General features: G+C 45.5%; 1 protein-coding gene across 2 annotated transcripts in view; it reads right to left on the reverse strand.

Annotated features, from left to right (window-relative positions):
• Positions 1-24,405, reverse strand: part of macrod2 (mono-ADP ribosylhydrolase 2) — a 1,142,091-nt gene that overhangs the window by 233,693 nt on the left and 883,993 nt on the right. For both annotated transcript variants that reach the window (XM_014207733.3, XM_014207725.3), the window contains exon 8: positions 14,898-14,971. In XM_014207733.3, coding sequence (XP_014063208.1) covers positions 14,898-14,971 — 74 coding nt within the window. The remainder of the gene's footprint in view (positions 1-14,897; positions 14,972-24,405) is intronic.

Consider the following 24,405-nt stretch of genomic DNA (forward strand, 5'->3'; position numbering starts at 1 on the left):
GGATCCAATTCAGGAAAGTCATATTCCTGGTCGAAATGTTACCGGCCTCTCTGATATCCAAAAGTTATTTCCAGCTGTATGTAATAACGCAAAGAACGTTCTGGGCTAATAACATGAGAAATAACAATAAAAAAACAAAATACTGCAAAGTTGCTTAGGAGCCTGAAACTAGGCGGCCATGTCTATCGGCGCGATCTTGGATTCGTATCGTTATGTGTGTGTTTGGTGTGTGTGTGTCTACGTGTGTGTCTGTGTTTCTATGGGGTCTGGGGTATTATTATATTTCATTCTTATTCTAATCTATTCTACACTATAGTAAAAAATCACATCTGCCATTCATTCTCAACAGGTAAGGTACACTGTAGAGCCGTGATAACGTTGACCATCCATCTTATTCAACTTAAATGACAATGAATGCCGCCCCACTGTCACGTTATACTCCATCTGCCTTGACATTCTCAACTGCATCCTAAACGTATATTTACTCAGACAGCGGAAAACAGTCATAAAATAACAAATGTATTTATATCAGTCATGTTTGTCCATATTGCTGGTTGAGAAATAGGATACATTACCTGACAAACACAGAAAGAAAGTAAATAAATAATTTAAGGTACAGAGAAATGGTGTAAACGTGGTGTTTTAGCCACTGTCATTGGGACCAGCATCCCCATACTACAGCCCTAAAATAGAGGGATGTCCGTTTGAAAGGTGAAGAGATCTCTTAGTCCACATCAGACCAGGCCTGAGCCAGCATTGGACTGTATATTACTGAATCTGATGTGCTCAGTGTTAGTAATGTGATGGTGCCTAGGCTCTTTTCCAAACGTGTGGGTGTGTGCGTGTGTTTGTGTGTATGTGTGTTTGAGCTTCCAAACTTAGAAATGTTAATTGCAATGTTGGCTTGCCCATCGAGAACAAATCTGCGGCAGCCAAATAAAGTGTCACACCACATTTTCAACCGTTAAACTTGGGTAAGGCTGAATTAAACAGAATTAGATGAGAATGGCAGAAGGAAACGGCTAGAGGAACTTATGAACAGGAGAGAACAGCTAGAGGAACATATGAACAGGAGGGAACGGCTAGAGGAACTTATGAACAGGAGAGAACAGCTAGAGGAACATATGAACAGGAGGGAACAGCTAGAGGAACATATGAACAGGAGGGAACAGCTAGAGGAACATATGAACAGGAGGGAACAGCTAGAGGAACATATGAACAGGAGGGAACAGCTAGAGGAACATATGAACAGGAGGGAACGGCTAGAGGAACATATGAACAGGAGGGAACAGCTAGAGGAACATATGAACAGGAGGGAACGGCTAGAGAAACATATGAACAGGAGGGAACAGCTACAGGAACATATGAACAGGAGGGAACAGCTAGAGGAACATATGAACAGGAGGGAACAGCTAGAGGAACATATGAACAGGAGGGAACAGCTAGAGGAACATATGAACAGGAGGGAACAGCTAGAGGAACATGTGAACAGGAGGGAACAGCTAGAGGAACATATGAACAGGAGGGAACAGCTAGAGGAACATGTGAACAGGAGGGAACAGCTAGAGGAACATATGAACAGGAGGGAACAGCTAGAGGAACATATGAACAGGAGGGAACAGCTAGAGGAACATATGAACAGGAGGGAACAGCTAGAGGAACATATGAACAGGAGGGAACAGCTAGAGGAACATATGAACAGGAGGGAACAGCTAGAGGAACATATGAACAGGAGGGAACAGCTAGAGGAACATATGAACAGGAGGGAACAGCTAGAGGAACATATGAACAGGAGGGAACAGCTAGAGGAACATATGAACAGGAGGGAACAGCTAGAGGAACATATGAACAGGAGGGAACAGCTAGAGGAACATATGAACAGGAGGGAACAGCTAGAGGAACATATGAACAGGAGGGAACAGCTAGAGGAACATATGAACAGGAGGGAACAGCTAGAGGAACATATGAACAGGAGGGAACAGCTAGAGGAACATATGAACAGGAGGGAACAGCTAGAGGAACATATGAACAGGAGGGAACAGCTAGAGGAACATATGAACAGGAGGGAACATCTAGAGGAACATATGAACAGGAGGGAACAGCTAGAGGAACATATGAACAGGAGGGAACAGCTAGAGGAACATATGAACAGGAGGGAACGGCTAGAGGAACATATGAACAGGAGGGAACAGCTAGAGGAACATATGAACAGGAGGGAACAGCTAGAGGAACATATGAACAGGAGGGAACAGCTAGAGGAACATATGAACAGGAGGGAACAGCTAGAGGAACATATGAACAGGAGGGAACAGCTAGAGGAACATATGAACAGGAGGGAACAGCTAGAGGAACATATGAACAGGAGAAAACAGCTAGAGGAACATATGAACAGGAGGGAACAGCTAGAGGAACATATGAACAGGAGGGAACAGCTAGAGGAACATATGAACAGGAGGGAACAGCTAGAGGAACATATGAACAGGAGGGAACAGCTAGAGGAACATATGAACAGGAGGGAACGGCTAGAGGAACATATGAACAGGAGGGAACAGCTAGAGGAACATATGAACAGGAGGGAACGGCTAGAGGAACATATGAACAGGAGGGAACAGCTAGAGGAACATATGAACAGGAGGGAACGGCTAGAGGAACATATGAACAGGAGGGAACAGCTAGAGGAACATATGAACAGGAGGGAACGGCTAGAGGAACATATGAACAGGAGGGAACAGCTAGAGGAACATATGAACAGGAGGGAACAGCTAGAGGAACATATGAACAGGAGGGAACAGCTAGAGGAACATATGAACAGGAGGGAACAGCTAGAGGAACATATGAACAGGAGGGAACAGCTAGAGGAACATATGAACAGGAGGGAACAGCTAGAGGAACATGTGAACAGGAGGGAACAGCTAGAGGAACATATGAACAGGAGGGAACAGCTAGAGGAACATATGAACAGGAGGGAACAGCTAGAGGAACATATGAACAGGAGGGAACAGCTAGAGGAACATATGAACAGGAGGGAACAGCTAGAGGAACATATGAACAGGAGGGAACAGCTAGAGGAACATATGAACAGGAGGGAACAGCTAGAGGAACATGTGAACAGGAGGGAACAGCTAGAGGAACATATGAACAGGAGGGAACAGCTAGAGGAACATGTGAACAGGAGGGAACAGCTAGAGGAACATATGAACAGGAGGGAACAGCTAGAGGAACATATGAACAGGAGGGAACAGCTAGAGGAACATATGAACAGGAGGGAACAGCTAGAGGAACATATGAACAGGAGGGAACAGCTAGAGGAACATATGAACAGGAGGGAACAGCTAGAGGAACATATGAACAGGAGGGAACAGCTAGAGGAACATATGAACAGGAGGGAACAGCTAGAGGAACATATGAACAGGAGGGAACAGCTAGAGGAACATATGAACAGGAGGGAACAGCTAGAGGAACATATGAACAGGAGGGAACAGCTAGAGGAACATATGAACAGGAGGGAACAGCTAGAGGAACATATGAACAGGAGGGAACAGCTAGAGGAACATATGAACAGGAGGGAACAGCTAGAGGAACATATGAACAGGAGGGAACGGCTAGAGGAACATATGAACAGCAGGGAACAGCTAGAGGAACATATGAACAGCAGTTAACAGCTAGAGGAACATGTGAATGACTGGAGACTGATAGGTTGTGTCCCACTGACAATGTGTAATAGTATCCTGTGTGTGTGCATGTGTGTGTGTGCGTGTGTGTGTGTCATTCTTTTTCCCTGTCCTTCATTTTTAAAGAGCTCAGACAAAATATGTGAACATACGAACAGGAGGGAACGGCTAAAGGAACAGGAATTCTTTGTGTGTGCGTGTGTGTGTAACTATTCTATCTTTTATTTCTTCTATCGTTGTATTATTTGTCATTAGTGGACAACACAGGAAATACAGGGGGCTTCTATCCAATTTGCTTTGATCCTCTGTGATCTAAAGGACCATGTCTTCACCCAGGGTGCACACACACACAGCACTTAGGGCTCTGTTAGATGTAAGGATCTGCTCTGCCTGGCCACTGGTAGGCTGTTTATTCTAAAGCCACACAAATACCGTTATGGGGGAAATTTCACACCGGCACTAGGAGCCTTTGTGTGGCTATGGAAGGAAAAGCTGGATTGCAGGGAGCTACAGTGTTCTGGCCAGGGAGATAAACTCACTGTTAATCAATCACTCTGCAGCCTCTCCTTTCCTCCTTGTATAAGAATGGCACAGACAAAAACACTATTAAGGTGTGGTTGGAGTGCTGCAAGGTCATTGTTCTTTGAACTCACACGCCCACACACACGGACACACACATGCACACACACACCCCCACACAGTCGCCTATACCCCTGGTAGCGCCCCAAAATGTCTGATTGTGGGCCAGACCATTGTGTAGTGAGTGATTCAGCTTCAATAGTATTATCCTCCAGTACAGAGGCCTTATCATGGTCCTGAAACACACTAGACTGTAGGGACGCAGGTGTGTGTGTGTGTGTGTGTGTGTGTGTGTGTGTGTGTGTGTGTGTGTGTGTGTGTGTGTGTAGTTGACAGAGGAAGGGGCTGGGAAGCAATCTAATCCTATTGTACTCATGCATAGCAAACTGTGCCCCACATATCTCTATCCCTCTCACATCCTGTCTCTGGGGTCTACATGCATGACCACGGGACACGTGTTATCTGCTGAACCTTTGTCCTGTGCCTTTTGATCCAGATCTGTATTTGCCTCCATGAAACACACAAGGGGAAGAATAAAATGCCTGAAATGTAGGAAAATGTTTGACAATGAAAATGGCAAGAAACACATTGCACTTGACAAACATCCCTATTGCTCACTGGGACACCTCTGAGGATGTGACATTACATGTAGCCAGTACTTTCCCTACACCATAAGATGCTGTCTACAAGCTTAATTCTGCCCCTTTCCTCTTCGCACACACACACACACACACACACCCCACACACACACACACCACCCCACCACACCACACACACCCCACCACACACACACACATACCCCACCCACACACACACACCACCCCCACCACACACACACACCCCACCACCCCCACCACCACACACACCCCACCCTACCTCCTTCACCCCCACCCACACTTCACTCCCCTCTGAAGGTCATGTGTCAGCTATTCATCATGTTGACTGTGGGTGTGACATATTGAACCTAAACTTTACGTTGATATATTAGACATAAACTCAGGGTGTAATTATAAAGCTGAAGGTACAATTTACCAGGCCATGCTAACATCATTGTTAACCCATTAGACAGCTCAGGATGTAATTTACCAGGCCATGCTAACATCATTGTTAACCCATTAGACAGCTCAGGATGTAATTTACCAGGCCATGCTAACATCATTGTTAACCCATTAGACAGCTCAGGATGTAATTTACCAGGCCATGCTAACATCATTGTTAACCCATTAGACAGCTCAGGATGTAATTTACCAGGCCATGCTAACATCATTGTTAACCCATTAGACAGCTCAGGATGTAATTTACCAGGCCATGCTAACATCATTGTTAACCCAGCTCACACTTCAACATGTATATGATGCTCTTAGAAAATACAAACACTGTTTTATAGCAGATTACTCTTCACTGACAAGAATGAGGGGAAAAAGCTAAGGAAATCTTAAGTGGGAGAATTTTCTATTTCAGTATCTACTGTAGACATGGGCTTTGGTCAATCCAGATTAAACACACATGGTGAGAATAAATATTACTGAAAAATACATTACATTCATGAAACATATTTTCGAATTAGTCATTTGAAATGTGCCCTTTCTTCACTGGCAGAGTATAAATCCTGTCTGGACCCAGCAGCTTCACCGGTAATGTCCTCCCACAGGGGATTAATCCCACATAAAGACACAGATCATATTATTTCTGCCTCCTAGTGTCTCATTTTCATTGAATCCAGCAGAAACCCTGAGAGTTAAAGTGATAAAACAACCACAGCAGTCAGCTTAGCTGAATATTTACAGGCGGTTATACAGCCACCTTACAGAAATCACCTTACAGAAATCACCTTACAGAAATCACCTTACAGAAGCCACCTTACAGAAGCCACCTTACAGAAGCCACCTTACAGAAGCCACCTTACAGAAGCCACCTTACAGAAGCCACCTTACAGAAATCACCTTACAGAAATCACCTTACAGAAGCCACCTTACAGAAGCCACCTTACAGAAGCCACCTTAAAGAAGCCACCTTACAGAAGCCACCTTACAGAAGCCACCTTACAGAAGCCACCTTACAGAAGCCACCTTACAGAAGCCACCTTACAGAAATCACCTTACAGAAATCACCAGGCAAAGAAGGACAAACGCTACAACCATTCCTTAACACATCAACATGCAGTAATAGCAATATAATTCATTAGATAGGTGTGTAGTGTTGTTTCACTGCAGCTATAACATTACACACCTATTCCCCTATAGGCCCTGGTAAAAAGTAGTGCACTACATAGGGAATAAGGTGTCATTTGGGACGCAAAGGTCACACTATACAATGCTGTGGTAGGTATACAGCTCATGGGTTTATTTAGCACTTGTATCTAGCCACTGTGACAGAGATTACCCCTGGTGGCGTAGTCAATAGCTGTGACCTTTAGAAGGTTATCATCAGTCACTGCGGAACCAAGATTGATCGATGCTAGACTCTGTCACTTTAAATAGGCCACTAGACAGGCCACTCCACAATGAAATAACATGAATGGAAATATAGACCTACATGGACATGCTTTCCAAATAACTTAATTCATTTCCAATCGTATGGGAAGTTAGTTTCATTTTCTAGATAACGCCATGAGATGGGAGTAAAATAGCTATTGAGGCCAGTGGAGGCTGCTAAGGGGAGGTCAGCTCATTGTCAATGGCAGGAATAGAGTCAACGGAATGCTATCTACCACATGGAAACCACGTGTTTGATACCATGCAGTTGACTCCATTCCAGCCATTATTAGAAGCTGTCCTTCCCTCAGCAGCCTCCACTGGCTGAAGTGCATTCCCACTCCTAGATAAAATAACATGAATGGAAAATATAGGCTTATATGGATAAGCTTTTGCAAATAATGTAGTACATCGAACATGTTACATCAAATAACATTGTAGGGATGTTAGTTCAGTCATCCTTATCTTAGACGGACTATACTAACATCATGAGACGGTAAAATAGCTATTGTAGCATCAATGCCAAGATTATCTGACATTGAGATGGGCAGGCATCAGTAAGCTGTCACTGACTAAGATATGTCTTCGGTCTTATGATGAGCCAGTGGTATGGAGAACATTTTAGGACACCATGCTGTAATACAGAAAACAGTACACACTCTGCCACTCCAAGATAAAAGAAAACGAATGGGAAAATATATGGATTCTTTTCACATAACCTAATGCACAGTCACTAGGATGTTGACTTATTTGTACTAGCCAACTCCAGGAGATTGGAGGAAAATAGCTATTGGAGGGATCACAAACCACTCAATCGTAGAGAGTGTTTGTGTTTTCATCTTTATGCCAAGATAAGCTGACAGTGAGACAGGCAAACAGACAAGTAGACATCAGTAAGCCTGTTATTGTCTGTCTCTGGGTAATGAGGTAGCTAGGACACACCTGCAATACAGAAACGTATAGCTATGAGATGTGTTAGGCCTTATGATGAACCTGTTATACAGACAGGCAGCTATCTGAGATATGTCGTAGGCCTAAATATGAGTCTGTAAATGCAATACAGAATGGTACATATGAGGCCTGTAAGTCGTTATGATGAACCTGTAATACATAAAACTCTGCAGCAGTGGGTTTTATATTCGGCTTTCCCTTCAATATTTACCACAGAAAATGGCACCCTATTCCCTTTATAGTGCACTACTTTTGACCAGAGCCCACAGGACTCTGTTCAGAGGTAGTGCCCTACATTAGGGAATAGGGCTAGAGTGGTCTTAGCCCCACATATGCAAAATAGAATATACATGTTGAGTAGCTAGGTTTTTTATTGTGTCCCTAATGGCACCCTATTTTCTACGTAGTGCACTACTTCTGACCAGGGCCCATAGGGAATAGGGTGCCATATGGGGTTCAGACTTGGTCTTTTACATTTACATAACCATCATCATCATATTCAGCTTGCCTCAGCTAGAAGAGCTAGAGTGCATTACAATGAGAGGTAGTTCAATTTCACTATTCTGTGTGTGTACGCGTGTGTGTGCGCACGTGTGTGTGTGAGAGTGTTTGTGTGTGAGAGAGTGTGTGTGTGTGCGTGTTTGTGCGTGTGTGTGTCAGAGTGCATTACAATGGAAGATAGTCAGAATTCACAATTCCCAGTCATGTATTATACCTTTCAACCTGAGAGTCATGTTCAATGATGACTCAGCTTGTTTGCTGCCAAGAGACTATTATCTGCCAATCCATTCGAATATCATTAGCATTCAAATACAGTAGAACTTAGTCTGTGTCCCAAATGGTGCCCTACTCCCTTTAAAAAGCATTACCTTTGACCAGGGCCCATAGGGCTGATCAAAAGTAGTGCATTATATAGGGAATATGGTGCCATTCGGGATGCAATCCTTAGTCAAATACCCTACAGATCATATCAATTGAAATACAGTAGAACTTACACTTTGAAGTTCAGCCAGCCAAAGGCCTTTTACTTCCTCTGCAGCATATGTACAGCACCTTCAACCTGAGAAACATTGACTCATGTCCATTCGAATATCATTACCGTACAGATAGAGTTTAACATTCAGTCAAATACACTACACCAGTGGTTCCCACACTTTTTATAGTCCGGTACCTCTTCAAACATTCAACCTCCAGCTGTGTACCCTCTCTAGCACCAGGGTCAGCACATTCTCAAATGTTGTTTTTTGCCATGTAAGCCTGCCACACACACACTATACGATACATTTATTAAACATAAGAATGAATGTGAGTTTTTGTCCCAACCCGGCTCGTGGGAAGTGACAAAGAACTCTTATAGGACCAGGGCACAAATAATAATATAATAATAAACTATAATTTTGCTCTTTATTTAGCCATCTTACATAAAAAACGTTATTTGTTCATCGACAATTGTGAATAACTCACCACGGGTTAATGAGAAGGGTGTGCTTGAAAGGATGTACATAACTCTGCAACGTTGGGTTGTATTGGAGTCTCAGTCTTAAATCATTTTCCACACACAGTCTGTACCTGTATTTAGTTTTCATGCTGGTGAGGGCCAAAAATCCACTCTCACATAGGTACGTGGTTGCAAAGGGCATCAGTGTCTTAACTGCGCGATTTGCCAAGGCAGGATACTCTGAGCGCAGCCCAATCCAGAAATCTGGCAGTGGCTTCTTACTAAATTCAATTTTTACTAAACTGCTTGTTGCAATTTCGATGAGGCTCTCTTGTTCAGATATCGGTAAGTGGACTGGAGGCAGGGCATGAAAGGGAGAATGAATCCAGTTGTTTGGGTCATCCGTTTCGGGAAAGTACCTGCGTAATTGCACACCCAACTCACTCAGGTGCTTCGCTATATCACATTTGACATTGTCCGTAAGCTTGAGTTCATTGCACACACAAAAATCATACAATGATGGAAAGACCTGTGTGTTGTCCTTGTTAATGCAGACAGAGAAGAGCTCCAACTTCTTAATCATAGCCTCAATTTTGTTCCGCACATTGAATATAGTTGTGGAGGGTCCCGGTAATCCTAGATTCAGATAATTTAGGCAAGAAAAAACATCACCCAGATAGGCCAGTCGTGTGAGAAACTTGTCATCATGTAAGCAGTCAGACAAGTGAAAATTATGGTCAGTAAATAAAACTTTAAGCTCGTCCCTCAATTCCAAAAAACGTGTCAATACTTTGCCCCTTGAGAACCAGCGCACTTCTATATATTGTAAAAGAGTTACATGGTCGCTGCCCATATCATTGCAAATGTAGAAAATGCTTTAACAAAGTTAATCATTTTCATTGTAGTGTCAAAAACATCTTTCAAGCTGTCAGGCATTCCCTTGGCAGCAAGAGCCTCTCGGTGGATTCTGCAGTGTACCCACGTGGTGTCGGGAGCAACTGCTTGCACGCGCGTTACCACTCCACTATGTCTCCCTGTTTGCGCCATCAGTACAGATACCAACACATCTTGACCACCAAAGTCTATTTGATGTCACAAAGCTGTCCAGTACTTAAAAAAATATCCTCTCCTGTTGTCCTGGTTTCCAGTGGTTTGCAGAAGAGGATGTCTTCCTTAATTGACCCCTCATAAACGTAACGGACATATACCAGGCGCAGTGCCAGGCCCGCCACGTCTGTTGACTCATCCAGCTGTAACACATAGAATTTACTGGCTTGAAGCAGTAATTGTTTCAAAACAGCTCCTGCCATGTCACTGATGCGTCGTGAAACAGTGTTGTTTGATGAAGACATTGTCTGTATAGTTTTTTTTGCCTTTTCCCCCAGCATTGTCCCAGCCATACCCGCAGCAGCAGGAAGAATTAAGTCCTCCACAATAGCATGGGGCTTGCCTGTCCTAGCCACTCGGTAGCTCACCATATAAGATGCTTCTAGACCCTTCTTATTAATGGTATCTGTTGCTTTTATACATCATACTACTCAAAACTCTTCATTTTCACTCCAAAAACTTCTGTGGCTTATTTTTAAAATTGGCATGTTTAGTTTCTAAATGTCTGCGCAAGAGTGAAGGTTTAATCGAGTTGTGAGATAGTACTTTTGCACATATAACAGACTGTGGCTGAGGAAAGGCACTACACCCAATATAAGTGAACCCCAAATCAATGTAGTTCTCATCATATTTGCATATCTTTGATGGTCCAATGTCCCAGTCTGTTGTTCGGTGCTTTCCCAGGTAAGCGAGTAGTAGCTCTTCGGCTGCATCAGATTCACAACGGTCAGTGTCCATGCTAGCTGGGCTAACAACAAATGTAGAATTACTGATGCTGGCATTGGATGTCCTCGTGGAAGCAGATCAACTTGTGTCATCGACAGGTGCAGGTGTAGTACTGCTGGTAGTAGCAGTACTATCAGTAGAGCTGGTAGTAGCAGTACTATCAGTAGAGCTGGTATTTGTCTCTATGGGCACGGGCCTTACTTTTTTTAACCATTTATCAATTTTCGAGCAAACGGAATGAGCAGCAGCTCCGTTTGGCTACATACAGACCGTTAGTGGAATTCCCGCGAGAGAGTAACGGTTAATGTGATTGGATGTTAATTATTTGACTAGACTATATGTATTTGACATTGTGTTGTTATTTCGCTGAACACTAGATGGTTTCATTTTATTTTTGGCAGTGAAACGAGGCTACTCAGGCGAGAAAAAAACCTCACCCAAATGTATAGCCCCGTTGGAAAATATAAATGGACTGTTTGAAAATGTGTGAATGTGAATCACATTTTTATTTGGCATACCCCCGACGGCATTGCGCGTACCCCCAGTTTGGGAATACCTGCCCTACACTATGCAGGACCGAGTATGGGAAATCCTGCTCTACATTGTGAAGTTCAGCCTGCCCAAGGCCTTTTACTTCCTGTACCTTTTAACCTGTGAAACAATGACTCATCTAATGTTCATGAAGCAGTCAAAAGACCATTATCTCTAACTGACCATTATCTGCCAGTCCATTCAGTCCAGTACAATACCTACTGGTTCAAATCATTACCACACAAATACAGTGTGAATACTGGTACATATTCATTCCCATACAAATACACTGTATAACTAACACTATGAAGTTAAGCTAACCAAGGCCAGTTCCTTCTACTTCTCCATGATTAGTGAAGACAAAACCAGTCAGTCTAGGAGCATTCATGAATTAATGTTACTATACAAATACCACAGACATTACTCTATCAAGTGCAGTCAACCAAAATCAGCCTTCTGCTTCCACTTGTGAGGACAGAATTGTAAAGACAAAACTGAATGAATGAACGGACCCTTCCATTCCACACTGTCTGAGCCCGTACTACTTGAACTTGCAACATCATTATCATTTGTTTCATTTAACCATATTAGTTTCAGTTTATGTCATCTTACGTGTTTATTTTCCTCTTGGCTTTCTGCATGACTTCAAGTGCCTTCCTAACTCAGAACCGTTTAAAAGTCAACAGAGCATTTAAGGACTGATTAGAGTACAGATTGAGATCTAATTTGATACGCATACTGAACGCAGAACGCACACTAAATGAACGGGCGACCAAGTGAGGCGGTTACAAATGATTGCTTTTAGATATTTACGGGAGATGTGTACAGTAGTTAGAGTAGAACTAATGGATACCAGTACAATACTAGTAGACACCAGGAGACACCAGGAGAAGCAAAATATATCATCAGGATAACAGGAGACACCAGGAGACACCAGTGGACATCAGGAGACATCAGGAAAAGCAAAATATATCATCAGGATAACAGGAGACACCAGGAGACACCAGTGGACATCAGGAGACATCAGGAAAAGCAAAATATATCATCAGGATAACAGGAGACACCAGGAGACACCAGTGGACATCAGGAGACATCAGGAAAAGCAAAATATATCATCAGGATAACAGGAGACACCAGGAGACACCAGTGGACATCAGGAGACATCAGGAAAAGCAAAATATATCATCAGGATAACAGGAGACACCAGGAGACACCAGTGGACATCAGGAGACATCAGGAAAAGCAAAATATATCATCAGGATAACAGGAGACACCAGGAGACACCAGTGGACATCAGGAGACATCAGGAAAAGCAAAATATATCATCAGGATAACAGGAGACACCAGGAGACACCAGTGGACATCAGGAGACATCAGGAAAAGCAAAATATATCATCAGGATAACAGGAGACACCAGGAGACACCAGTGGACATCAGGAGACATCAGGAAAAGCAAAATATATCATCAGGATAACAGGAGATACCAGGAGACACCAGGAGATACCAGGGGACACCAGGAGACACAATGAGACACCAGGAGATACCAGGACACACAAGGAGATACAAGGACACACAAGTAGATACCAGGACACACAAGGAGATACCAGGACACACAAGGAGATACCAGGGGACACCAGGAGACACAATGAGACACCAGGAGATACCAGGACACACAAGGAGATACAAGGACACACAAGGAGATACCAGGACACACAAGGAGATACCAGGAGACACCAGGAGACACAATGAGACACCAGGAGATACCAGGACACACAAGGAGATACCAGGAGACACCAGGAGATACCAGGGGACACCAGGAGACACAATGAGACACTAGGAGATACCAGGACACACAAGGAGATACAAGGACACACAAGGAGATACCAGGACACACAAGGAGATACCAGGAGACACCAGGAGATACCAAGACATACCAGGAGATACCAGGAGACACCAGGAGATACCAGGAGATACCTTGAGATACCAGGAGATACCAGGAGATACCAGGACACACAAGGAGATACCAGGACACACAAGGAGATACCAGGACACACAAGGAGATACCAGGAGACACCAGGAGATACCAAGACACACAAGGAGATACCAGGAGACACCAGGAGATACCGGGAGATACCAGGAGATACCAGGAGACACCAGGAGATACCAGGACACACAAGGACATACCAGTATCCGTAGTCAACAAGCTCTCATAGTCTCACACCAAAATTAGACGTTCATCATGTTTCTCAAATGTCAAAGTTGTTCCAAACGTAACATTTCAAATTGTTAAGTTTAGGCATTAACTCCAAATTCTTAAGGTTAAGGTTAAGTTCAGGCATAACTCCGAATGGTTAAGGTAAGGGTTAAGGTTTGGGATAGGCTTGAATCAAAAATAACTTTATTTTGCTGGATTCAAACATGCAACCTTTCGAATCAGAGGCAGATGCTTACGCCATCCCCGTCTACAATGCCCTAGCAAAACCGAAACCTACTTGAAGGTAACTACACTTCCTGTTGCCCCTAGTGGCCGGCTTCCACGTCATCTCACGACGTCCTCAAACATGGATGGACGATGATTGCTGACTTGTATCACAAATGACCTGCCTGCAGTAGTACCAGTTCTCTCTCCTGCTGGCCAGTCTCTATAGGGTCAGTTAATCCTTCACTGTGAATCCATCTCAACCCTAAAGCTGGGTTCCAATGTCCATACTAGCATATATCCATACTGGAATACCACTTAGTAATGTATTGGTCATGTATTCTAAGTAGTAGTGAGCTAGTGTGGATATTGGAACACAGGCCAAAAGACTAGGCCAACACATGAGAAAATAAGAGACACATGATCGCACAACTGAGTGGATTTCAGCCCAGCAGTAGAACTTCACCCAGGCTTAGAGACGGCAGTCTGATGCCAGTTAGGCCTGCTCAGCTCAGAGCCTGTCCAGAGAGTAGGAGAAGACAGAGTGTGTGTAGGAGAGACGGCAGTCTGATGCCAGTTAGGCCTGCTCAGCTCAGAGCCTGTCCAGAGAGTAGGAGAAGACAGAGTGTGTGTAGGAGAGACGGCAGTCTGATGCCAGTTAGGCCTGCTCAGCTCAGAGCCTGTCCAGAGAGTAGGAGAAGACAGAGTGTGTGTAGGAGAGACGGCAGTCTGATGCCAGTTAGGCCTGCTCAGCTCAGAGCCTGTCCAGAGAGTAGGAGAAGACAGAGTGTGTGTAGGAGAGACGGCAGTCTGATGCCAGTTAGGCCTGCTCAGCTCAGAGCCTGTCCAGAGAGTAGGAGAAGACAGAGTGTGTGTAGGAGAGACGGCAGTCTGATGCCAGTTAGGCCTGCTCAGCTCAGAGCCTGTCCAGAGAGTAGGAGAAGACAGAGTGTGTGTAGGAGAGACAGTACGTCTGAGACAGTAATCCAGCTAGTTCCTACCTTGTCATGGTTCTCCTTGACCCAGCTCTTTACTGTCTCCAAGGCAATATTTGCCGCGGGCTCGTTGGGGAAACCTGGAGACAGAGAGAGAGCGAGAGAGAGCCCAAGAGACAGAGAGACAGAAAGACAGAGTTAGCTAAGTTACTAACAATTTGGTATGCACACATGATCACGTATTAATGCACTCATGACCACAACTGAGCTCAAGCTTACGCTCACGCATGCACACACAAGTATAAAAAACTAAACACTGCTGTGTGTGAGAAATACAGTGGTCGAGGGACTAGAGAACAGTGTGAAGGATCACACACAGCGACGTGATAATGGATCTGTAAATCTCACAACAATGGAGAATAAAGCCCTAACAAATTACACTGAGGTGATAATGATAGTGGAGGCAGACAAGGCAGACACTCTCTCTGCCAGCTCTAATGACGTATTGATCAGCGTGGTAGTGGGTGTGTGCTGTGAGCGTGCATGTGTGTGAGTGTGATCGTGTGTGTTATTGTAAGCATGTGTGTGTGTGTGATCGTGTGTGTTATTGTAAGCATGTGTGTGTGTATGGGTAGAACATCGGTTCTAACGCAGGCAGGTCATCTCCGGTCTGGACTACTGCAACTCTCTGTTGGCAGGCCTCCCGCTTGTGCCATCAAACCCCTGCAACTTATCCAGAACGCCACAACTCGCCTGGTGATCAACCTTCCCAAGATCTCCCATGTCACCCCGCTCCTCCGCACACTTCACTGGCTTCCAGTCGAAGCTCACATCCACTACAAGACCATGGTGCTTACCTATGGAGCAGCAAGAGGAACTGCCCCTCCCTACCTTCAGGCTAAGCTCAAACCCTACACCCCAACCCGAGCACTCCTTTCTTCCACCTCTGGTCTCTTGGACCTCCCACCCCTGTGGGTGATCTGCAACCCGCTCAGCTCAGTCAAAGCTCTTCTCTTTCCTGGCAACCCCCAATGGTGGAACAAGCTTCCCCCTGACGCTAAGACAGCAGAGTCCTAGGACACCCTACCTCTTTAAAGAGTATCTTCAATAATTCCACAACCATCACTCAGCCTTGACTTTTTCCTTCTAGCACTGACTTTGCTGATTGCTACTTTAGAGGAAAATTGTACTTACTATGACTGAGATATGTGGTTGTCTCACCTAGCTATCTTAAGATGAACTGCATGTCGCGCTGGATAAGAGTGTCTCTGAATAACAAAAATGTACAATGTAAATGTGTGTGTGCGTGTGTGTGCGTGTGTGTGTGACTGTGTGTGTGGGGGGAGTGTGTGTGTGTGTATTTTCATTAGCGTGTGCGTGATTGTGTGTGTGTGTGTGTGTGTGTGTGTGTGTGTGTGTGTGTGTGTGTGTGTGTGTGTGTGGGGGGGGGGGGGGGGGGGTACAGGTCGCTGAATCTACAGCTGCTAGCGTCCTTATTAATCACCCCTGCTATGCCAGAACATGAACAGCAACCTCTGTGTTAACACAATGTATCGATCCAGGCCCAAATAGATGGACTGGATACATTTTTAATAAGGCAAAAGGAAGGTTGGAGGGAGGGAGGGAGGGCTGACTCTCTCTACTGGATTGGAGCTGATTGTAACATTGTCTGACGACATATGAAGTGGCAGTTGCTCTTAGTCAGCTGTTGGTTACACAAACTGTCTGATCCATACTGCAAATCAACTATTTTCTGTGATAAAAGTTCTTCAATGCGGTAAATGCGCCACCAAAAGGTACATTTTGTTCGTTTGGGGGCCCTAGGATTTGTTTAGCTTTTTTCAAGCAAATCTTTTGCAATTGTATGAAGTTTAACATGACAACATATTTTGGATGGTAGACTATTTCATGATAATAACTATAGAAAAAAAGTCTAGCCTCGATTTTACATTATTTCCCTAACAAATATGTAATATGTATTTTTTTATTTGATAAGGAATTTAGTGATGTCTCACAAAAACACATGTTATTAATGGGTGTTCATCCTCGCTCATTCAATTCATGTTCATACTTGAGTGTTCCAATTGTTGGTGACAGAGGAAAGGTTTGTTGCACACACATGAAAGTTCCTCAAGGCACAGCAGTGTGCCGCTGCACACTGGTTGAAAACCACTGGCCTAGCAATACCGGAAAGCACAATAACAGAACCGACCTCTATCAAATCGTTTCAGCCTCTGACCATGACCCTGAGTCATGACACTGTAACAACCTCTAATAAATACAGGAAGTAACAACCTTTGACTCTTGACCTTTGACCCAGATGAAAGTAAAAGAGTGGGTGTGCAGACCAAGGTCTCAAAGTTTTTCTTTTCTTTCTTTTTTTTCTTTCTTCCTTACTCTGAAACTACCTGCTGTCACAATCTTTCAGAACAATTTGTGAATCACAAGTAAGGAAGTAACAACCTCTGACTCTTGACCTTTGACCCAGATGGAAGTAAGAGAGTGGGTGGATAGAGCAGTCTTTTTACCTGTCTCTATACCTGCTGTCATGATCTTTCAGCACAGAGCAATTTGTGACTCACGGGTAAGTGGACTAGACAGGTTGGATAGAGGCATTTTCAACCACATATATTTTTCCCTCTTCTCTCTTTATATTTACACTATATATACAAAAGTATGTGGACACCCCTTCAAATGAGTGGATTCGGCTATTTCAGCCAAACTCGTTTCTGACAGGTGTATAAAATTGAACACACAGCCATGCAATCTCCATAGACAAACACTGGCAGTAGAATGGCCTTACTGAAGAAGTCAGTGACTTTCAACGTGGCACCGTCATAGGATGCCACTTTTCCAACAAATCAGTTCGTCAAATTTCTGCCCTGCTAGAGCTGTCCCGGTCAACTGTAAGTGCTGTTATTGTGAAGTGGAAATGTCTAGTAGCAACAACGGCTCAGCCACGAAGTGGTAGGTCACACAAGCTCACAGAACGGGACGGCCGAGTGCTGTAGCGTGTAGTGAGTAAAAAACGTCTGTCCTCGGTTGCAACACTCACTACCGCGTTCCAAACTACCTCTTCAAGCAACGTCAGCACAAGAACTGTTCGTTGGGAGCTTCATGAAATGGGTTTCCATGGCACAGCAGCCGCACACATGCCTAAGATCACTATGCGCAATGCCAAGCATTGGCTGGAGTGGTGTAAAGCTTGCCGTCATTGGACTCTGGAGCAGTAGAAACACATTCTCTGGAGTGATCAATCACGCTTCACCTGGCAGTGTAACAGACTCTTCTGGGTTTGGCAGATGCCAGGAGAACACTACCTGCCCAATGCATAGTGCCAAATGTAAAGTTTGGTGGAGGAGGAATAATAGTCTGAGGCTGTTTTTCATGGTTCGGGCTAGGCCCCTTAGTTCCAGTGAAGAGAAATCTTAAGGCTACAGCATACAATGACATTCTAGATGATTCGGAGTGGAAGAACTTGACTGGCCTGCACAGAGCCCTGACCTCAACTTCATCGAACACCTTTGGGATGAATTGGAACGCCGACGGCAAGCCAGGCCTAATCGCCCAACATCAGTGCCAGACCTCACTAATGTTCTTGTGGCTGAATGGAAGCAATGTTCCTTATTTTTTTCATTGTGGTACTTTTTACCCCATTTTCTCCCCAATTTCGTGATATCTAATTGGTAGTTACAATCTTGCCCCATCACTGCAACTCCCGTATAGACTCGGGAGAGGCGAAGGTTGAGAGCCACGCGTCCTCCAAAACACGAACCTGCCAAGCCACACTGGTTCTTGACACACTGCTCGCTTAACCCAGAAGCCAGCCATACCAATGTGTTGGAGAAAACACTGTACAACTGGCGACAGGGTCTGCATGCATGTGAACGGCCCGCCACAGGAGTCGCTAGAGCGCATTGGGACAAGAACACCCCGGCCAGCCAAACCCTCCCCTAACCCGGACGACGCTGGGCCAATTGTGCGCTGCCTCATGGGTCTCCCAGTCGCAGCTGGCTGCGACACAGCCAGGGTTCGAACCCGAATCTGTAGTGACGCCTCTAGCACTGCGATGCACCACTCGGGAGCCCCCCTTCCTCCCTTCTATCTCTCTCTTTCCCTTCCTATCCTCTCTGTCTCTCCATCTTTGACAGTACTGGCTTAGTTCTGCTGAGAAGCAGGGAATAGCAGGGTATAGCAAGGGACAGCTGAGCTCTGCACTGTAAACTCTAGGTCCTGGAAAAGGGGGATGAGGAGGAGTGAGAGGGAGGAGGTGACGGAGGGAGGGAGAGGGTAGGATGGGAATGTGAGCCGAATACTAGCAGGCCTGAGAGGTTCCAGTCTTTCTGTCTGTAGTTCAGTCTGTAGTGAACTGCTACTAAACCGCTTGCTTACAATCACTACCCTTTATCTAACAACCATATTCTGAAGGCTTCCGATGCCTTTCACAGATCACCTAATTCTACCTGTACGGTAAACACTGAACCTGTTGTTAACCCCTTCCTTCTCATTCTGTGAAGTTTACATCAGCTGATTTCCCCAAATGAACAGTCACACATATCACAGACTCACACTCACAAGCACACTCACACCCACACAGATGCGTAAATAGATGAGAAAGATGACAACTATCGTGGGATATAAACAGCAGCTTGTGAAAAGCACACAACAGGACTAAACAAATAAACACATAAATAAATATTGATGTTAGGAGGCAGGAAGCCCGTCTGTCTGTGAGTCTCCTCTCCTCTTCTCTTCTCTCCTTCCTTCCTCTTTTCTCATATCCTCTCTGTTTCTCTCTCTCTTTTTCCATTCTCTCTCTTTCTCTCACTCTTTCTCTCTCTTCTCTCTACCAACACTCTACCTTTTGAGCAACACAGAGCTATGGTAGTTGGTGGTGTTGAGAGTAACTATTATGTCTTAATCATAAATATTGTGCTGCACTGGCCAAAAGTAGCGAGTGGATGGCTGCCAGTACATTTAATCTATTTAGCGCAGTTTCTACAAATCCACTATCGATTTGAACGTCATTGCTATTAATCATATTGCAGGGTCTGGAGAGAGTGATGGAGGGAGAGAGAGATAGAGAGGGTCTGGAGAGAGCGATGGAGGTAGAGGGAGAGATAGAGGGTCTGGAGAAAGTGATGGAGGGAGAGAGAGATAGAGAGGGGGAGAGAGGGTCTGGAGAGAGTGATGAGGTAGAGGGAGAGATAGAGGGTCTGGAGAAAGTGATGGAGGGAGAGACAGATAGAGAGGGGGAGAGAGGGTCTGGAGAGAGTGATGAGGTAGAGGGAGAGATAGAGGGTCTGGAGAAAGTGATGGAGGGAGAGACAGATAGAGAGGGGGAGAGAGGGTCTGGAGAGAGTGATGAGGTAGAGGGAGAGATAGAGGGTCTGGAGAAAGTGATGGAGGGAGAGACAGATAGAGAGGGGGAGAGAGGGTCTGGAGAGAGTGATGAGGTAGAGGGAGAGATAGAGGGTCTGGAGAAAGTGATGGAGGGAGAGACAGATAGAGAGGGGGAGAGAGGGTCTGGAGAGAGTGATGAGGTAGAGGGAGAGATAGAGGGTCTGGAGAAAGTGATGGAGGGAGAGACAGATAGAGAGGGGGAGAGAGGGTCTGGAGAGAGCGATGGAGGTAGAGGGAGAGATAGAGGGTCTGGAGAAAGTGATGGAGGGAGAGACAGATAGAGAGGGGGAGAGAGGGTCTGGAGAGAGCAATGGAGGTAGAGGGAGAGATAGAGGGTCTGGAGAAAGTGATGGAGGGAGAGAGAGATAGAGAGGGGGAGAGAGGGTCTGGAGAGAGTGATGAGGTAGAGGGAGAGATAGAGGGTCTGGAGAAAGTGATGGAGGGAGAGACAGATAGAGAGGGGGAGAGAGGGTCTGGAGAGAGTGATGAGGTAGAGGGAGAGATAGAGGGTCTGGAGAAAGTGATGGAGGGAGAGACAGATAGAGAGGGGGAGAGAGGGTCTGGAGAGAGTGATGAGGTAGAGGGAGAGATAGAGGGTCTGGAGAAAGTGATGGAGGGAGAGACAGATAGAGAGGGGGAGAGAGGGTCTGGAGAGAGCGATGGAGGTAGAGGGAGAGATAGAGGGTCTGGGGAAAGTGATGGATGGAGAGAGAGATAGAGAGGGGGAGAGAGGGTCTGGAGAGAGTGATGAGGTAGAGGGAGAGATAGAGGGTCTGGAGAAAGTGATGGAGGGAGAGACAGATAGAGAGGGGGAGAGAGGGTCTGGAGAGAGCGATGGAGGTAGAGGGAGAGATAGAGGGTCTGGAGAAAGTGATGGAGGGAGAGACAGATAGAGAGGGGGAGAGAGGGTCTGGAGAGAGCAATGGAGGTAGAGGGAGAGATAGAGGGTCTGGAGAAAGTGATGGAGGGAGAGAGAGATAGAGAGGGGGAGAGAGGGTCTGGAGAGAGTGATGAGGTAGAGGGAGAGATAGAGGGTCTGGAGAAAGTGATGGAGGGAGAGACAGATAGAGAGGGGGAGAGAGGGTCTGGAGAGAGTGATGAGGTAGAGGGAGAGATAGAGGGTCTGGAGAAAGTGATGGAGGGAGAGACAGATAGAGAGGGGGAGAGAGGGTCTGGAGAGAGTGATGAGGTAGAGGGAGAGATAGAGGGTCTGGAGAAAGTGATGGAGGGAGAGAGAGATAGAGAGGGGGAGAGAGGGTCTGGAGAGAGTGATGAGGTAGAGGGAGAGATAGAGGGTCTGGAGAAAGTGATGGAGGGAGAGAGAGATAGAGAGGGGGAGAGAGGGTCTGGAGAGAGCGATGGAGGTAGAGGGAGAGATAGAGGGTCTGGAGAAAGTGATGGAGGGAGAGAGAGATAGAGAGGGGGAGAGAGGGTCTAGAGAGTGATGAGGTAGAGGGAGAGATAGAGTGTCTGGAGAAAGTGATGGAGGGAGAGAGAGATAGAGAGGGGGAGAGAGGGGCTGAAGAGAGTGATGGAGGGAGAGAGAGAGAGATATAGAGAGGGTCTGGAGAGAGTGATGGAGGGAGAGAGAGATAGAGAGGGGAAAAGAAGGTCTGGAGAGAGTGATGGAGGGAGAGAAAAGAGGAAGAAGAGGGAGGAAGAGAGATATATCAAGAAAGGCCGAGATCGAGAGAGATCGAGTGAGAGAGGCATATAAAGAGAGAAAGAGACAAAGAGAGTGAGGGAAGAGCAATCGAGATCGAGCAAGAGAAGCACGATGAGAGAGGGAGAGAGCACACACACAGACGCTCAAGGTCAACAGCAGCAGTCGCAGTGCTTTTACAGTGCTCTATGATCATTCATCTTCCTCACAACAACATCCCCCTGCCTCCTCTCTTCTGCACAAAATGTCTTTCCTCACCCCGACTCACCTTGCCTCTGTTCTTCCTTCCCGCTCAACATTTTCCTGCTGTCCCCTCCCTCTCCGTCCTCACAACATCCCACCTCCTCCCCTGTCTCCCCTCCTCTCCCCTCATAACATCACCCTGCCACCCTCCTCACCCCTTCTCCCCAGCCTGGACTAGCATGTCTATGTACTCCAAACAGACACAAAAATAACATGTTTCCTCCCTACCTCCTGCTCTCTATTTCTCTCCACTGCCAGCAGAGCTCTCTATAGCTCCACAGCTCCACAATGGTGTGATGCTACAGTCCTTTCATTTTACATAACAAGACCATTCAAATTGACTGCCTCCTACAAATCAACTAACAATGAATACAGTCGAAATAGCAGGCTCTTCAAACCTTAGTACACAACTTGTAAATATCAAAAAAAGTTAATAAACACTTGTACTTCCTTTCTTTCTCACTTGGTCTCTCTCTCTCTTTCCCCCTCTCTCTCACAATCTTTCTCACAATCACTCTCTCTCTCTTTCTCTCTCTCTTTGCCTCTCCCTACCCTCCATACCGCTCTCTGGTGTATGCTGTGCCGTGGTGTGTAGGGTTGATAAAGTAGGCTGTGCCTTCAGCAGAAATAACACTGCACCACCTGAGTCCTCATCAGAGACCCAGCACTGGGCTGCCTGTTATACACAGATCCCATCAGCAGTGTCTCACTAAGACAAATCTCCCAGAGCCCACTGTATTCCCAGTGTTAAGACAGAGGAGGAGAGAGACGGGGGAGAGAGGGGGAGAGGAGAGCAGAAGACAGGTGAGGAGCAGGGAGTCCTGGAGGGCCCAGTCATCACTCCGCTTGACGCTTAGCCCCTACGCCAGCCCTCCCTCCCTCCCTCGCTCCCTCGCTCCCTCACGCTGACAGATTAGGTTTAGCTGAACCCTCCACACAGCAAATGGAGCAGGAAGAGAGGAAAACAGAGAGAGAGAGAGAGAGAGAGAGGAGAGAGAGAGAGAGAGAGAGAGAGAGAGAGAGAGAGAGAGAGAGAGAGAGAGAGAGAGAGAGAGAGAGAGAGAGAGAGAGAGAGAGAGAGGACTGTGGCACGTGGACTAAAGGGTGTGATTACATAATATTAACGTAGTACATACAGTACCGTCCATTACATGACTGTTTCCATGTAGGCTCAGTGACCGAGGATGATAGGAAACGGTTAGATAATATTGCTCATTTTGTCTCAGAACCTCAGAGGACTATCCCTATGGCACTCTAACCCAAATAACCCTAACCCTGACATTAAATAAACTTAGGCACACTGACAATCTCGTTTGATCCACAATGTTTTTGTTGCTCCATCAATAAATAGGGCAGCTAAAATGGTTGCCTCAATCGATGGGGAATTTGATAAGCAACATTGTTCGACATGATTCAATTCTCTAATAAAATAAAGTGAAAACCTCAGAGGTGTGAAGAACAACGGTTTGTTTCTCTGTATTCTTGCTCTCATCTCTCTCCCTTTCTCTCTCTCTCTCCCTCCCCCATGTATTCTGTAAACCAAATCAAATTGAGTCCTGGTTCACAGTATTCCATACAAGGCTTTTGCTGTAATCAACGTCCTCTGTTGCAGTAATCGATAAGATAACTCTGTATACCTGTTATGGATCATTTAATTACTTTTCCCTTTCATTTACTCATCAATAACCATGTATATTTTGATGAATTGGGTCAGAGAATTCCGTAGGACAAATTGAAAACCAATCTAGTATGACCATATTTGAGTTCCCTTAAGTTGAATTATGGCCGGTCTAATACCTATCAGAAATACACCATATAACCTGGTATGAAATAAATATACTGTGTTCACTGTCATTCTAATACTCTGCAGTGTGTTTTCACTAGTTCTGGATAATAGAATAAGGAGAAATCATGGTCGAAATAAAGTCAGTATTACGACCTATACCGCAGAGAAAAATCTTCCCTCTAAAATCGACATACTACTAGACCGACCCCACTAGAGGACAGAGCAGCAGCCCAGCCACCTAGGACAGGGACAAGACTCCAGACGCCACCAGGTGTCAAATGCCCCAGAGCTCCACTACTAAAGCAGGCAGCACAGCCAGGGACACAGGGACACACAGGGCAGGGCTGTGACCATGACCGACTTATCAGACCAGGGAAGGAGACAAAATATAGAGAAAAGAGAGAGAGGGTAAGGTAGAGTTAAGAGAGAGAGAGAGAGAGAAAGAGAGAAAGAAAGAAAGAAAGAAAGAAAGAAAGAAA

The sequence above is a fragment of the Salmo salar genome, chromosome 01, assembly GCF_965601325.2.
Source record: "Salmo salar chromosome 01, fSalSal1, whole genome shotgun sequence".
Lineage (NCBI taxonomy): Eukaryota > Metazoa > Chordata > Actinopteri > Salmoniformes > Salmonidae > Salmo > Salmo salar.